General features: G+C 34.2%; 1 protein-coding gene across 1 annotated transcript in view; it reads left to right on the top strand.

Moving 5' to 3' along the window:
• LOC113498106 (trace amine-associated receptor 8b) overlaps positions 1 to 15,616 on the top strand; it is a 46,984-nt gene extending 31,368 nt beyond the window's left edge. Inside the window, exons 2-9 of the mRNA XM_026878045.1 lie at positions 7,247 to 7,662; positions 8,030 to 8,155; positions 9,148 to 9,264; positions 9,868 to 10,007; positions 10,420 to 10,591; positions 11,461 to 11,589; positions 11,897 to 12,022; positions 12,099 to 15,616. Coding sequence (XP_026733846.1) covers positions 7,444 to 7,662; positions 8,030 to 8,155; positions 9,148 to 9,264; positions 9,868 to 10,007; positions 10,420 to 10,591; positions 11,461 to 11,589; positions 11,897 to 12,022; positions 12,099 to 12,572 — 1,503 coding nt within the window. The 5' untranslated portion in view covers positions 7,247 to 7,443 and the 3' untranslated portion in view covers positions 12,573 to 15,616. The remainder of the gene's footprint in view (positions 1 to 7,246; positions 7,663 to 8,029; positions 8,156 to 9,147; positions 9,265 to 9,867; positions 10,008 to 10,419; positions 10,592 to 11,460; positions 11,590 to 11,896; positions 12,023 to 12,098) is intronic.
• The last annotated feature ends 460 nt before the right edge of the window (positions 15,617 to 16,076 follow it).

Raw genomic sequence — 16,076 nt, 5'->3', positions numbered from 1 at the left:
TATCATCTGCTAATGTTATTACGGTTTTTGCGAAATGTTTTCGGATTTTTGGGGAAAAAAATATTTTTATAGTTCGGAATTGGTATTTTCAGAACTTGTTTATTTTTAGAATAGTATTTTCAAACTATCTGAATATTGTCTGAAGGATTTTTTCTCAATTAAATATTTCGTGTAGAGTTTTAAAACATACAGCACTTACCGAGAACATGACAACTGTGTCGTTAAAGCTTACAATACATTTCCACTCTTAAGAATTTCAGTCCCAAAGGTACATAGGTTACTCTACCTAAATAGAACTCTGAAAAATAAAGTTTCCAAAATCTTTAGTCGTTCGAAGTAACAAATAACGTAAGTAAATTCAATAAAATTTCAAAGAAAACCAGCTGACAGGATTTATTTCGAGGACATTTTAGAAGCTATCATCGTACGGAGTCGTAAGAGTGCGGCGGAGCATAAAAGACGGATTTTACGATAGCGACTGCGCAAATAAAGCATTTTGTGAAAATATTATTTGGTTTTACACCGCGACATCGTGTTATTAGGCGTAAAACACATACGCGTCGAACCCCGACTACGAGTCCTCTTGCCAATGTCGCGCCAGCGATGCGTGACATAGCCACGACTTTTTGTATGGACAAATATTTTCATTGGCCGAATTCGTTTTTATATTTCACGAAAATGGTTGGCTACACTCCAATACAACAAAGGTACAGGGATCAAGAACCTTTAACAACAATAACTGTAAAAGCTTTTTCGTGTTTATCATACAATATCTTTTAGATGGATAGCGACAAACGTTTTAAAGACGAAACTTTTTCTATTATGAAAACCAAAATACCTATACCGAATATTTATTTATATAACAATGGATGTACTGGCAATATGTAAGAAAACGTTAACGTTTACAAACAAATGATCGTTGCGACCAAAATGCAATGCGTTTTACCTAATGCTGATTTCTATATCGCCTTGGCAATGTGCCTGCTTAGATATGAGATCTGTATGTCATGTTTGGTGTACCCTCATGTAGGGTATTGAAGCATACACAACCCTTTTCGCATTTTTCAAACTTTTTTCAGTCAAAATCTCAATTTTTTTAAGTTCTCTTAATATACAAAAGGCCTAGACAATTTTATATCGTATTAGAATATAATACGAATAAAAAACTTTGAATGTACGTATTAGAACGATAATCATTTTCGAGCAGCAGCTTGACTTTCAATTCTCAGGACAAAAGATTCGAAGAAATAAGACTTGTCTAAAGGCCTAGATGTTTTCGGCACATTGACTGTAGGAGGCCCCTAAATACACGCTAAAGGATTATATACACTGATCAAATCTTACTAATACTGTAAATGTGAAAATATGTAAGTGTTTTTGTACGGGTGTGTATGTATGTATGTTTGTAACATCTTCACGCTCCAGATGGACTGATTTCAATAAGATTTGGTATGTGACACCTTGGATTAACACCCAGGATGGTTTTATCCGACTGTCCACAAAGAGCAGTAATATTTTGCTGCCGATAAACATACATCAAAGCAGGCGAAGACACGAGCAACAGCTAGTATATAATATAAGTAACCTGAAGTTGAGTATCCTGTATCCTAATCAGAAAGTTTTGAGAGGTTGATGAATACCCGAAGATCCTTAGTAAGTAGTGAAACGCCCCCGGATTTGTTTTTAGCCAAGGTACTCCCGCATCACATTAAATAGGTCAAACTTCGTCTCACGAAAATAATGTTTATTTGCAATAATAGAGCGATAAATATTAGAGTAAAAGTTTCCTGTGAATTTGTGTATTTGTTTTTGTGAACTGGAATATTAATGCTAGTTGTAAATGGTATACGTATTACTATTTAAGTTAAATGAGATACCTAAATACATTTTAAAAATTTATTTGGGTTTAAAAACCCCCCATTATTACCTTTAGAAGAGATCTGCAAAGTGTCATTACTTTTTTCTTTTTTTTACGATTTTGTAACACAGTAATCACAAACATACGTAAAAAGGTTTATTAATTTGTAAACTTTGAGTTCACAACTATCAGTTAAATAAATATCCAGTAAATCTGAGGGCACGGCAGTGCCCCTGCCAAGTCTCGAGCAAAACGGGCACGGCCGTACCATCTTTTCTCGAAGCGATTCGCGGCTGTTTCGCCCCCCCTGTATCTTCGACGTGGACAAAGCTAGGAGTTTAGCTTTTCGGGGAATAATAGTAGGCATTAGAACAAGCTTAAGTTCGAAATTACATGCCAATTGAATTAATGGTTTAGGAGTTACGGTCGATCAAAGTTACACCATTTTGTCACTCACTGACTCACTGACTCACTGACTCACTGACAGATCATCAAAAATCTAAGGTACTTCTAGCAGACTTAGAAACTTCAAATTTTGCACCAAGATAGGTCCTTAGCCACATATAAAGGAAAAATTATAAAAACATTAAAAAATAATATGCCATAGAAAACAATTTTATATTTGCGGTTTGGCAAGAACATTATGTATGGATTTTGACTGCATTGTTAACTTTGTTCGTTGTTTAAGTACCTATTCAATTGGATGAATACATACATAGAATAGAAAAGAATAATATAAATGTAATACACAGACTATCATTAATACAAATTAATACATAAAATTCATAATTCATTAAATTAATAAAGCTAAAACTCCATTGTATTGCGATAAATATTGTATGCGCGCTCGATAGATGGCGTTGTACGTGTCTGAATCGCGCTATGGTTTCGTTACAAAGCGCAGTCTAAGTACTACTTCAGAATAATTCGATAATTTTCATTTGATAGCGCCACCTGTCTATGAAAAACCATTTCGAAACTAAAAAATATTGTAGTGATAATTGATATTCGGAGAACTTTACGTGTTATTTAGTTTAGTTTAGCTATAGTTTGTAAGTTAGTAGATATATATATGCATATATATATAAGTTTAAGCTTGTTTACATTAGAAGTAACGAAGTCTCAGAGAAGAAACAAAAGAGATAGAGATAGAGAATGGGTTCTAAGCAAAGCAGTAGCTGAAGTCCTAGAAATTATGACACCTAAAAAAAAAGAAAGAAATACACTTACAAAAAATAAATGAGATCCCACCAAAAACATTAAATGTAAAAAAATGCCAAGTCTCTCGATGCAGTCTTTCCATCGTAAAAAGTTTTGAGATCTCATAGAAGCCAAGTCCTATTCAAAATATTTTGTAGTTATAAATCAACATTTAGTAATTGTATCAATAGTTTTCTTTATATTATAATTATAGTGACTTGGCAATGAGCACAAATTAAAAGCTGCTTGATGCCTGGAATTATGTGCAAATGTTACTGACGAGACCAGTGATCAGATTATTTGTTATGTGTGAATCATGATGGTCACTACCGACTACATGCTCCAATACAATAATTAAGAATACCTTACGGGCCATCGCTTTATGAAAGTAAATGAATCGAGAGTACACTAAGACTGACTGCCGTTGCCGAAATTCGGTTGGGACGACACGGATAAACCAAAAGAAAATTAATTTTGTGATATTAATGTTTACGCATGCGGTGTGTGTAACTTTCAACTCCTACAAATATGCCGTTTTATTTGTTTCTTCTTGTGCTCATTGCCAAGTCACTATAATTATAATATAAAGAAAACTATTGATACAATTACTAAATGTTGATTTATAACTACAAAATATTTTGAATAGGACTTGGCTTCTATGAGATCTCAAAACTTTTTACGATGGAAAGACTGCATCGAGAGACTTGGCATTTTTTTACATTTAATGTTTTTGGTGGGATTAATATTATTTATTATCTTGTTAGTTAAAAGTTCAGCAAGACATAATATATTAACTGGTTTGATAGATATTAAGTACGCCAAGACAGCATGAAAGTTAATTTACCTTACCTCAAACGACTGTAATTACACCACCTTCGTTTGAATGGTACATTTAACATTCAACATTGAGTTAAATATGTCATTGCGTGGTTGTTTGAGAAAGTGATTAATGAACTTGACACGGAATTTCCTAATAGATTTCTTAGGCTGTGTTAATGTGACGTGTCTTGGCGGAATAATTATGCAAAATTCAAACGTTTTTTGGGGGTTTCGTATTTCAGTTTTATTATACAGCCCAATGTGTCCCTCTTTTGGGACTTTTGCTTCAAATCCTTCCACGATTCTCTATTTTTGTCCGCATGGAACCAGCCCATAAATTTTAGTTAACCTACCAAAATTAAAAGCACATACGTAAGGAAATTTATAAATAAATTGGCCCTTTGTAAAGAATATACCAGAAAGATTTGCAGGGATTTCCTCCACTCACACACTCTGCCGCAATTCGTGACTGAGTTAAGCCTGAAATAACGCACGAATGAGTGCAGGTTCGGTATATCCAGCCAATAAAATGAAACTTGTTCAGTACAATATTTCAAAATCTTCTTGTCGTTTTCTTGTCAAAGAGTTCGAAAGTTTATTTGGATCTGTTGAAAGAGTTTTGAATCATATTCTTCGATATATTATAGAGTTTTTGTATCTTGTCAGTTTGAGATTATCATTGAACTGTGATTTAGGTTTTTTGGAAAGAAAAATATCATGCAACGTTTCGATCACATTCCATTAAAAACTTTTTTGTTTTTCAGTTCAACTGCAAGGCAAAGGCTTCCCTTTCTTTCTCTACGTGCAGTCAATTAATTCTGATACTGATATTTTATTCCATCGTGCTATATGCACACAATATATATATACATATATCCAAGGACTTCTGTGATCAAACTCAGATTCGATAACAGGGTAAATCGCACACTTCCGCTAAAAGCCGATCGATCATACCTAAACGCCAAAAAAAGTAATAAAAAACTACAACATTTTATTCAAGCCGCGTATCCGATAAAAATATGAAAACCAAAACAAAGACCACCACGCAGGCCAGACACGTTGTCGCCAAATGTGGCATTAAGTTTGGCCGAAGCGAGGATATTATCACAAGAATATAATAGAACTTATAATTTTGTTGCGGTTTTTATTACTAGCGGGGCCCGCGGTGCGAAAATGTAGGAAGAAAACAGCAATGATATTTATGCTCTAACTTATTGGACATTAATTTGTACGGTACATCCGTGGTAAGGGCTGTGTGAAAAGGAAAGGAAAAATCTATTTAGTCAGCATCACCAGTATATTTTTACATTCTTTTGGCACAATGAACCTAATTCTTTGTTTTCGCAATAGGATTTTTGACATTCCACTTAATTATTTCAAGGTTGACGAGTTTTCTTTTATGAACCGGAGCAACAACTTATTATAAATTAAGCATTTTAAGTACAAAATAGTATCTTAAGTCAATAGGTAAGCTTTCAAAAAGGACTTACAGTACAATATAAAATCGTAGTCAAAAAATTATAATCCGATGTCTCTATAAGTGAAACGCATACACCTATAATCCGAAGCAGCTGAAGAAAAGATAATTAAAATAAGTATTGAAATTGAATGGACTTCATACTGGAAATCTTTCCAATGGCTTATGTCTATTTGTAAGGGACGAAGAATATTGCTTTCATTTGAGAATGAATCTTAGTATGTACGACATGAGATAGATTTTTAACAAATTAATGCTTGCTCAGTTTCTCTTGCCCTTTAAGATGTTTTCAGTAAAAATATATTTGTGTTTGAGTTCTTAATGTACCTATCTTTGAGACTTCAATTATCTTGCAACTAAAATTTTTTTAAGAACTTTTTCTTTGATAAGAGTTGCGAAAAACTTAAACAAAAAACTAGATGGATAAAGAAAATGATGTAAAATGGAGTTCAGATCCTAATTTTCTTAATAACAAATGTCAATCTTTTGTGGGTCGTGAGGGTCTTCGTCTAGAGACACGCTGTGACGTTCTCACAGCTGCAATAATATAACATTAAGATGTCACGATAGGTTCACAGTTAAGCACGTTGATGCTGATCCCTTGACTCAGGAAATTGTAATGACTCGGGTAGGCCAGCGTACCCTCGGCAGTCTTTGAAATCATTAGTTTTTCACCACGCAGAATAGAAAAGAGAGGTCGAGTATATCGTCTAAGCCGCTTCATCACGAAAATTCGATCATAGGCTCAGCTGTTCGTAAGGTTTGTTTATGTACGATCCACAGAAGTACACAATTTTATAGAGTTCATCTCTATCTGATGGATCAATCTACTTAGCATTAACCCCCTAATATCTTTCGTCTCTTGAACAAAACAAATTTATGAGCGCTAGTAAAATTTCGTTTCTGGATTATTTTTCCCCTTATTTGTTAAGCTTACACAAGGCTTACATTGTCTGTTACGTATTAAGTTTATGAAGTTAATATTGATTACGTGTGATTTTTAGGTCTTTTTTTGAAGTGAAAACTTTAATATTAACGTTGTGTATTTTTTTATTTTGGCATTGTTATAGGATAATTTTCTACGAATTGCTTTTATTATCGTTTAAAAGATCTTTCATTTATGTGGTAGAATTTAGAATTTATTTATATCGCTATCGATGCAGTATTGCTCTATATAAGTTTTCTTCTTACGCTTTTCCGATCAGCTGTTTAAAAAAGCTAAAAAAGTTTTCACTTTAGAAATTGTCAAGAACCTTGTCAATGGTTATAATCTCATAATAAATAAGATTAACATTATATTGAAGGGACTTAACCCTTACAACGGGACTCTATTTCCGCAAGGAAATTGACAGCGCGCTCGCAACGGATCGTGGGAAAAAGTTTTGATCGAGAAATATATCGAACACGATTCCGAAGACGTATCTAGTCACGCACGTTCTACATTTGACCTTTTATTTCTCCTTTCAAAAGATATAGCAAGAACTCGTGCAACAATAAAATCTGTAAACTTTTTCAACGTGCGACTTGTGACTTATTTACCTCGAAGCTTAACAATTTATTTTCTGCTTCTTATAGAATTCTTTTATTAATTTTGAGGCTCTTATTTCTGGAAAAAGTATTTTGCAGATATTAAAATGCTCACTGCTTCTGAGAATATGCTCTTACGGAAATGTTCTTAATTGATTCTAGTGACGTCAATAAGGATTTTATTTTTCTTGTAATCATAATTTGTTACAAACCCGCTATAATGTAAATTTACGTACCTATAAATACCGCTTTAAATATAGTTGGCTAACATAAACATAAAGAAGAATAATCTAAAATAATTGCTAGGCTACTTGAAAGACAAAACAAAATATGCACACATTTGAAATATTTTCTTTTTGTTACAGATACAAATTCAGCGAACAGTTGAAAATCGACGTAGATAATGGAATGCCTTAAAAGTGTTATAACATAAGCGAAACGAGATCTAATCTTATATTATGTTAAGTAAATACAAAAAGTCAAGAAAGTCTGAAGACAGTGGACATCATATGATCTAAATGCCTTATTTAAGAGGAGCGTGTGCTGCCTTCAGGCGCCGACTATGTTTGACTCGACTAAAGGCGCACTACTGATAGCGCCATCACTATCTAACAGCTCTTGTTGGCTCAACGGCAAGGGCTGGCCATCGACCTTCCCCGCACCAGCAGACATCCTCAAAGCATTCTTCATATTTGCTCTCTCTATGTCAATTGTCTTTGGCAACTTAGTCCTAATCTGCGTTCTCAATAATCGAAGATATATCAAATATATCGACAACCAGGTATATATATTCATACAACTCTATTTAATTAAACCAATATTAATTCTGCTCGAATTCATTTGCAACAATCATTGTTGAGTTGCCATTAAGCCCACTTACCTCAATTGCCAATTACTGGAGTAATGATTACACTTCACAGTTCTTGAATTCATAAATGTTGGGTTATAAATAAGTTTCAACTGCAATTCAAAGAGGTATTAAAATCTCAATTACATCTGAATAATAGGGCGACTGATATTATTTGGTCCAAACTTTTGAATGATAGTTGGTAGTGTCTTGGTTCCAATTTCTTGCGTCATAAGACATATTTCTTGTTCTACAATGATAGTTCTCTTTGGGAATATTTATGTTGTGCCATATTTCACAGCCGAGATACTTACTGACCTCGCTCGCACTGAACGATTTGTTCACTGGGATCTTGATAGCTCCAGTGGCACTTCTGCCGGCTTTGTACAAGTGCTGGCCCTACGGCGAGATATTCTGTCAAATACAGGTATGTTACTTCACAAATATACTCGTATTAAGTTGTTGGTTTTATGCAATGATATATTAAACAACGTTATCGTTCATTTGCGGTTACTATATCAAGTATGTCATCATAAAAGCGCGTACTTATGTCTTCAATACTGCTATTAAACGTATTTTTAAAATAGCTTGAAATATTTTTTATCGCTCATTTAACCTCAAATTTAAATCAAAATCTTACCACGAACAAAATTTAAATTCCTTGGAATTAAATAAATATGATAAAAGCAGTAAATTAGTTTGCCATCAAAATTTCACGAGACTTACCTTAATCCAGTTAGAACTAGGCGAAGCTACGAGGTCCTTGCAAAACTTTGTTTAAGCAAGGATGAAGAGAAAATGAGTAAAGTTTCTTCTCAAGAAAAAAGTTTGCAATTCGATAAGCAAAGTTAAAACCTAATCGAATATTATGAATAAATACTGAAAAATGAAACTGGACTTACTGGAATTAATGTAAAAAGATCAACTCTATACCAATGTTTATTTTATGGAGATATATAATATCGGGCACTGATGGAACCTGACAAAATTTTATAAAACACAAGAAAGTCGCCGTACTAATGAAAAAATCGATGGTCCTAATTATAAAATTCTTAAAACAACTAGCAAAGATCTAAATCTGTAACAATTTAAAGATACTGATGAACAAATCCTTTGTAATGAAACAACTTTGTAAAGAGGTAATTGTTGTCGTTCCGGCGACGCGGTGATCTGTAAACAATAATCGCTAAAACTTTTATGAAAGTATATAATGCGGCTAATGGTTTTCAGTGACCAAGCATAAAGTCAGAACCTGGAATTTAAGCTTTGTAAGTTATCCTAGTGACCTGCTATTTTGTGCCTTTTACAAAGTGGCCCTTTTGTTTCTTTTATCAAGGCCTTTCTCACCAAGTATTGTTTCCTCATCTTTAACGTGACTTGTTTCTCAATTTATTAGTGTTAATACAAGCTTTGTTTCAGGCTCTCCTGCGAGGAGCTGTGAGCCAACAAAGTGCTATTATATTAGTCTGCATGGCTATTGACAGATATTTGTATTTATTGCATCCCGATACCTATCATAAGCATTCGAGTAAAAAAGTGAGTATTCTATAAACAGTCCGGAATTTCTTAAAAAAAAGTTTTGTTTTGTACAGAGAGTAATATATTGTCATCGTTATTTTTTTTTAAATTCGAACAAAATCATAAAAATAGAACATTAATTGTTTTTCAAATTGTTTTCCCTTGAGATTTCAAATACAAATCGTGAAAATACGCTCGAACTGTAAAGCCATAAAAATGAACTGGAAAATATAAGTTTATCTAAAATTAAAATCTCTTTACTAAGAAGTTAAGCGTTAAATATTTGATATAGGTCTCCAACTAGCTGGCAATCCTTTAAGAGTTAGTGACACATACATCTTAGAAATCTCTTTCGAGCGGATTAAGAACTTTCAGTATCAAGACCAAAGTTACTTAGCAAGGGTGTTTTAGGACGCGTTTTAAATAAACTTTTAATGCATTGAAATACGATTTTCGTATAAATGATTAGGATTATTCGGAAACTTTTAATCTGAAGAGGCTTAGTGCTTTTACACCTGTGTCTAAATTTATCGGCATAAATTCCCCTTTGAGAACTTCTTAGTCATATTCTTGAACCAAAAAAAAAACATTTCAGAACATTAATTTTCTTTCGTTTTCCAGGGTTGCGTGCTAGTTATAAGTATAACTTGGATTCTATCGGTTTCATTATTTGCTATAATGGTACTACCACGATCTGGGTACTACTTCAACTCGACTGGACTAATGGCTTGTGATGTTTTCCACAGCAGAGTGGCTTTCAGGTAAATATTTGTACTTGAGAACCAAACAATATAGTTTAACTTGCACTAGCAACATTGCATGACGCTGCTGTGTTTATAAATGTAGGTACTTGGTAAGCATCTAGCTATGACATCGCAAGTATTCACTATGCTCATAATGAATCTCCGAAAAGGAGACATTCTTGCTAATATTTTAAATGTGAAAGTTTGTACACATGGTTTTATGGATATTTGCTATTCTTTCACGCAAAAACTGCTGAACGGATTTAGATAAAACTTGGTACACGGATAGTTTTATTCCCGATTCAAAGTTCTTGTGGGGTCATTTTCGGTTTGTAGCTGGCGGCCCTGCTGACAATAGCTAGTGATATTATAAGAACCTTAACCTTTTAGTCCTAATTCTTGCTACATTAAATCAATTTTTTTGTCCCAGGATTTTGTCATGTTGCGCCTACTATTTCCCTACGACTATGGCTCTGATGTATTGCTACGGATCTGGGTTCCACGTTAGCAAAACAAGAAGCAAATGCGATCCAGAGCCGATAAGACCGAATGGTGTGCCAATACCATGCGCAAAGACATCAAGAGGCGAACACGAAGTAGTGGTAAGAAATATTTAGGTATAATAAATATAAGCTCTGTGAAACCATTTAGGGCTGAAACTTGCCGGGCTGTCGGCGGTATTGTTCGAAAGTCCAAGGAAGTAACAATGGGGCTTTGGAGTCCACATAATAATATAGTCCATAAACACTCCTTTCATTTAATCGTAAGCGGTATCATTTATTGGTTTCTCATCCGGAGAAAAAGGTGCAAATATGGTTGCTCGAAAGCCCTTACTTCTTGAATAACATCACCCGACCCCATCACCTGGTTGGTGGGTGACGAGTTAGAATATGTACATACTGCATGATTTTGAATGACAATGACTTGAAGGTCGTAAAACTTTATTCGAGGATAAAGCTTCCGTATATCCACCAAAATAAATATCGAATATATAATGAAAGAAATATATTTTACATCCCTTCCTGCTTCATAAAAATACAACAATCATTAAATTCCAGTTTCCAAAACAAAGTTACTTTTCCAAATCAGAATGGTAAATACAATTCCGCCTACGAGGTAATTGCATCAATAAAAAGAATAAAATTTTCCCCCGAGCTTCATCTCGCCCTATCTTTTTTCAAAACTTCGTTACAAATGTACTTGAGTTATGATATATGTCTTTCCTTTTAAGTACGGCTGACGCTTCCCCGTTTTCATTGATTTAAGTGAAAGAATCTCGCTGAGATTGCACTAGATCGAGCGTAACATTAGTCTTGCAATAGCGAAGATTTGTTTTATTACCGCCGTCTATACAACTAATTGTTCTTCTACTATTTTGATTGCATCTTCTGTTACTGGAACACATTTATGTTTGTTTCTAGTTTCATTTATCTTCCTTTCTTTGGTACTAAAATCTATTTCAATTGTACAGATTCAAGCCCCAGTGAGACCGCATAGTGTCAGTACATCGCGGACTATGGCGGCAATGTCATTAGGTTTCATCGTTATGGTCACTCCGGCGACTATTCAGGAAGTGGTTGCGGCTTGTACTGGGTGTAAGGTAAGACAATCTGACCTTGTGATAAAAGTAATGTTGTTTTAGCGGTTTACCGATAATACAAACTTCTTTAGTATAGTAACTTTTTTGGTTCCTCACGAGAATTATTTGTATGAATTGATTTCCTTTTTTGCTACTTTGAATTACTTAGTAGGCTTCTCTGAATAATAATATTTTCAACAATTTGTACGTTGTACACAATACCTACCTATATTTCAAATTTGTGGCTTCGAATCCTAAAACTTGGGATTGTTTATATATACTTTAAAAATATTTTTCGCCTTATTTGTACTTTCGTCTGTTTTTGTAGGTACCACCTTCACTGGATTTCATCGTGACCTGGCTGGCTTTGAGCAACAGTTTCTGGAATCCCTTTCTGTACTGGCTTCTAAATAGTCACTTTAGAAGAATTAGCCATGAGTTACTTCAATACTATGTAAGTATTTCAGATAATAAAATTAGATCATTAAAAAAAAACATGAATGTTTTGTCTTAAATATATTGCTTTACAGATTTGCTGCAGACGACCGAAATCTTTTGGAAGTTACGAAAAACCTACAACGGGATGTTGTGGGTCGCCTGTTACTTCGGATGGCTTACATTCCAAAGGAGAATTCGAAGGCCTAGGCGAAAAATATTGGGGTGAAATTTTGGAACGTACAGTTTCATCTTCCTCCCTCCATGCCATACAAAAGGCATGCCACCGTGATCCTTTACGATGTTCAGGATCTTTCAAAGGGTGCTCAAGTGGTGCTTGCAAAAATGACCCAAGATTCTTTGATGGGTACGGACCTACAGATTACAGACAACTAGACAGGTCAGCCTTTCAAATTGAGTCTTGTTCACGACAATGCAGATTGAAGAATTCTGACATTTGTCTATTTAGGCCAGGTCCTGGCTTAGAGTGTGGTCGTTCTCGTTCCAACCTGAGCTTAGATGAAGTTAACTTCAACAAGACTTGTAACGGTAGGCATCCAGAATTGTGAGAGTTCCGGAACTGCCCGGTCTTCGGGCATAGAAGTAATAGTATAAGTATGTACCCAGGAGTAGAACATTTTAATTCTAATATTAAGTGGAAGTTTGATGACTCTCCCGGTGTTGATGATGATATGCAAAACTTAGAACACAATCTCGACAGAATACGTAGTCTGAGTCACGAGAGAAGCTTCAATGCTTACGGACTAAAAGAAAACGATAATTTGTTGGAAGTAGAAGTGAATGACATTGTGGATGATGATTCAGATGAGAACAAAGACTATGGTAACGGTTGTGTTCATGATATCCATGAAGATAAAAGTGAATACAGTGCTCATAAATTTTCACGTAACTCCTCACTATCTAATAGGGAACTTGACGTTATCAAAGAGAGCTCTAGAAGCTCAAGTGATACTGAAGTGACATTAACGCGATGACTTCCGAGGGTAACCTTTGATAAAGCGGTCAATGTTGTTCACTTGGATTTATCCCCGGAACAGAGACACCATTGCCAACAAAAGTGTACGTTGTCAGTTAAAAGACCTCTTTAGTTGTTTGATGGTTAGAAAGGACATTTTAGATTTAAGTAAATGTGGACCAGTAGTTTCGGGTCTAATTTCTGTAAAATATTCAATAGTGTGTGAATGTGATTTACGAACGTTGAAATATCAATTGTGCCAAGAATAGACGTTAGAACTTTGTGATCTCCGAGGACCCTTTCGGCAAGTACGAATGGGTTTGTGTAAATAATTTCCCCCGAAAAATAGCGAATTGTATAACGTAAATATTTATACTGCGTATGAATAGGTACCAAAATGTTGACATGTTTTAGTATGAAATCAAGTAAAGGAAGTTTTGTATTTTTTGTAATAGTCGACTCAAAGAATTGTGAAACTATACTTATACTTAAATATATTGAAACAAGTTTTATGTACTTCAAATTTAATGACTTGTAAGATTAGTACTATATTTGTTTATATCATCAATTGTAAACTTTCACTGATACTAATATTAATTTGTTCTTTATGTACATAATAATAAGACTGTTTGAAGAAAAAATCTTAATGTTATTCAGATCGCACAATACTTTTCTTCTATACATTATGATGTAATGATTAAATTACATTGTTGATGTCTACCTAAATGTTAAATCAGCAAACGGAGAGAAAGTAAATTGTTTGTATAACATTCGCGTTTTATTTATCAAACCCAAGATATGCATATCAGATGAAGCGTAAAATGAAGCAGACGTTATTTTGTTTTGCGATCTTTAACGAGGGCTTTGAGTATCATACAAAGATTTTGTTAGCTCTGAGATCTTTTTCATATAATATTATGTTAAGTGCTGCTGAATTATTGTTCTATTTTTTCAAAATAAAAAAGAAAAGTAAGTATTTTAATTAAGAAACTGTATTTAATTCAAGTTTGATACAGTTTGATGCCGTCTTCTACAAAATGGATCATCACAGTAATATACTTATAATTAACTAGAAAGATGTGAGTAGGTTTATTATTACTTCTTCATACTTAAGCAACTAGACCAAATTTGATGAAATTCGGTATAGAGTCAGCTGAAATCCTGAATTAACATACAGGTATCCGGCTACTGAAAGCAGTTACACGCGACATCCATACAAGCAAAGCGCTAACAAGCTAGTAATATTACAAAACATTGCTGCAGCTCTAAGATCGGGACCTTAAACTAGACCGACGTTGAAGTCAGTTTTACTACCATCTTTATGGATGGACAACGAGTTTATGGCTTGGAGCGAACCTAAACGACAGTAAACTTTGATGTATTAATGTGTTAGACGCTATATCAGACCTTATCTTGTGAAACTATGATACAATCAGGATGTAACACTATGGGTAAACAAAGTTGCAAGAGCTGCAACAGAAACGACAGCACATGCATAGTGCAAGTAGTGTGTGTGAGTGGTAAGTTCAACACGCCAAAGGCACTGTGCGATACGAGTCGTTACTTCAAGCCCGTGTAGGACAAAACATGTTTGATGTCTTTGTAGACGGGAGTTATTTCTTAACACATATTACTATAACAAAAATTGCAAGATCATTTGTACATTAATTACTTGTTATTGATAACCTTGGCTACTAGATTTAATTTTTATATTTAGACGTAAAAATCCCAGGTCATCGTCTAAAATCCTCGCTAACCTCCCAGGTACCAAATAAACTAAATTAACTAAAGATTCAACCTACTTTCAATTCATTAAGCAAAGCGATATTGCAAGATTAGTACAGCACAAAAACTTGTATCCATGTACAAGAACTTAATAAAGCTAATTGAAATAGAATTCACTTCAAAGGCTGAAGCAAATAGGAAAACTGGGATCGATCTAAATAGAGCGATAGAATGGTATCTTCTAGAGAAATTTCCAATTTAAAAGCCCGTTTACATTCAGTTCATGTTACTTAGAAACGTGATAACAACTTAGACAGACAGGCGCCTTTTTATCGCGAGAAATTTTTATTCGTCGTGTGTAGAGGTGAGGTTATTTTCTCGATAGAAAGTCGTTTAAAGATGTTTAACAGAGAGTTTTTTCAAATGTGTTTTTAGGCTCCTCTGTCTGTATATCTGACTGACTGTCCATTTGTCTGCCAGTATGTTTTTTTAACAGATGATGTAATTCTGCTGTCGACATAAAGATAAATACTAAAAATAAAATTGAGGTAAGCAGTGGTTGTTACAGTCATAAAGTAGTTGGTGGTCGGATTGTTGTTGATTTGTTACCGAAACTATTTACTTACTTTTGTTGTACGGAACCCTTCGTCCCAGCGACGCAAGTATAATTCGGGCTTGATCGTTTTTTTAATACGGTTGAATTAGTAAAAACGAGCATCTGCTAACCACAGTGTAGATGGCGGGCTAGCTGCCACTATAGCTACACACAAGTCTAAAAGTCAAAGTTAAGCTGGATTTTTGGATTTGCACTGAAATATGCTCAGATTTATTTTATTCCTTTTGTTGTTTATGAATTACAGAAAAGTCAGAATTTACTCCACCCAAAATTATTTCCTTAAATATATTCACAAAATATTCAAAACAATTTGTAAGGAAAATAAATATAATCTACTAAAATAAGTCCACTGTCAAGAATTCATTCACTTGCATAACAGACCGTAATTATCCACTTTTCATAAGCCAATTTAGTGAATTAATAATAATTATTATTCAAAAATAAAATTGTGACTTATAATTTAAATTCCGCCTTTGTAATGACGTCAGCTTTTTGGGCCCGAGACATAATAATCTGTCACAATTTATAAAAGGTTGCTTTTATGTTTTCACCGGCGTATTTAGTGGGGAAATTATAACAAATGGTGGCTTGGAAGTAACACGGAAAATCTTTAGAGTGAAATATGTCTGGCGTGTTTTATTGTCACTGTGTTAGTACTAACTGTATCCCGAGGTTCTCGTCGTATTTTTTTGGCCGTAAGCGTGACGAGTTGCTTTTGATGAGATTTTCATTTAAGAAGTTACGTTTTTGATATTA

This window comes from Trichoplusia ni, chromosome 10 (assembly GCF_003590095.1).
Source record: "Trichoplusia ni isolate ovarian cell line Hi5 chromosome 10, tn1, whole genome shotgun sequence".
Classification (NCBI taxonomy): Eukaryota; Metazoa; Arthropoda; class Insecta; order Lepidoptera; family Noctuidae; genus Trichoplusia; species Trichoplusia ni.
Note: the sequence above shows the minus strand (reverse complement) of the source record. Positions and strands in the feature narration are given on the sequence as shown.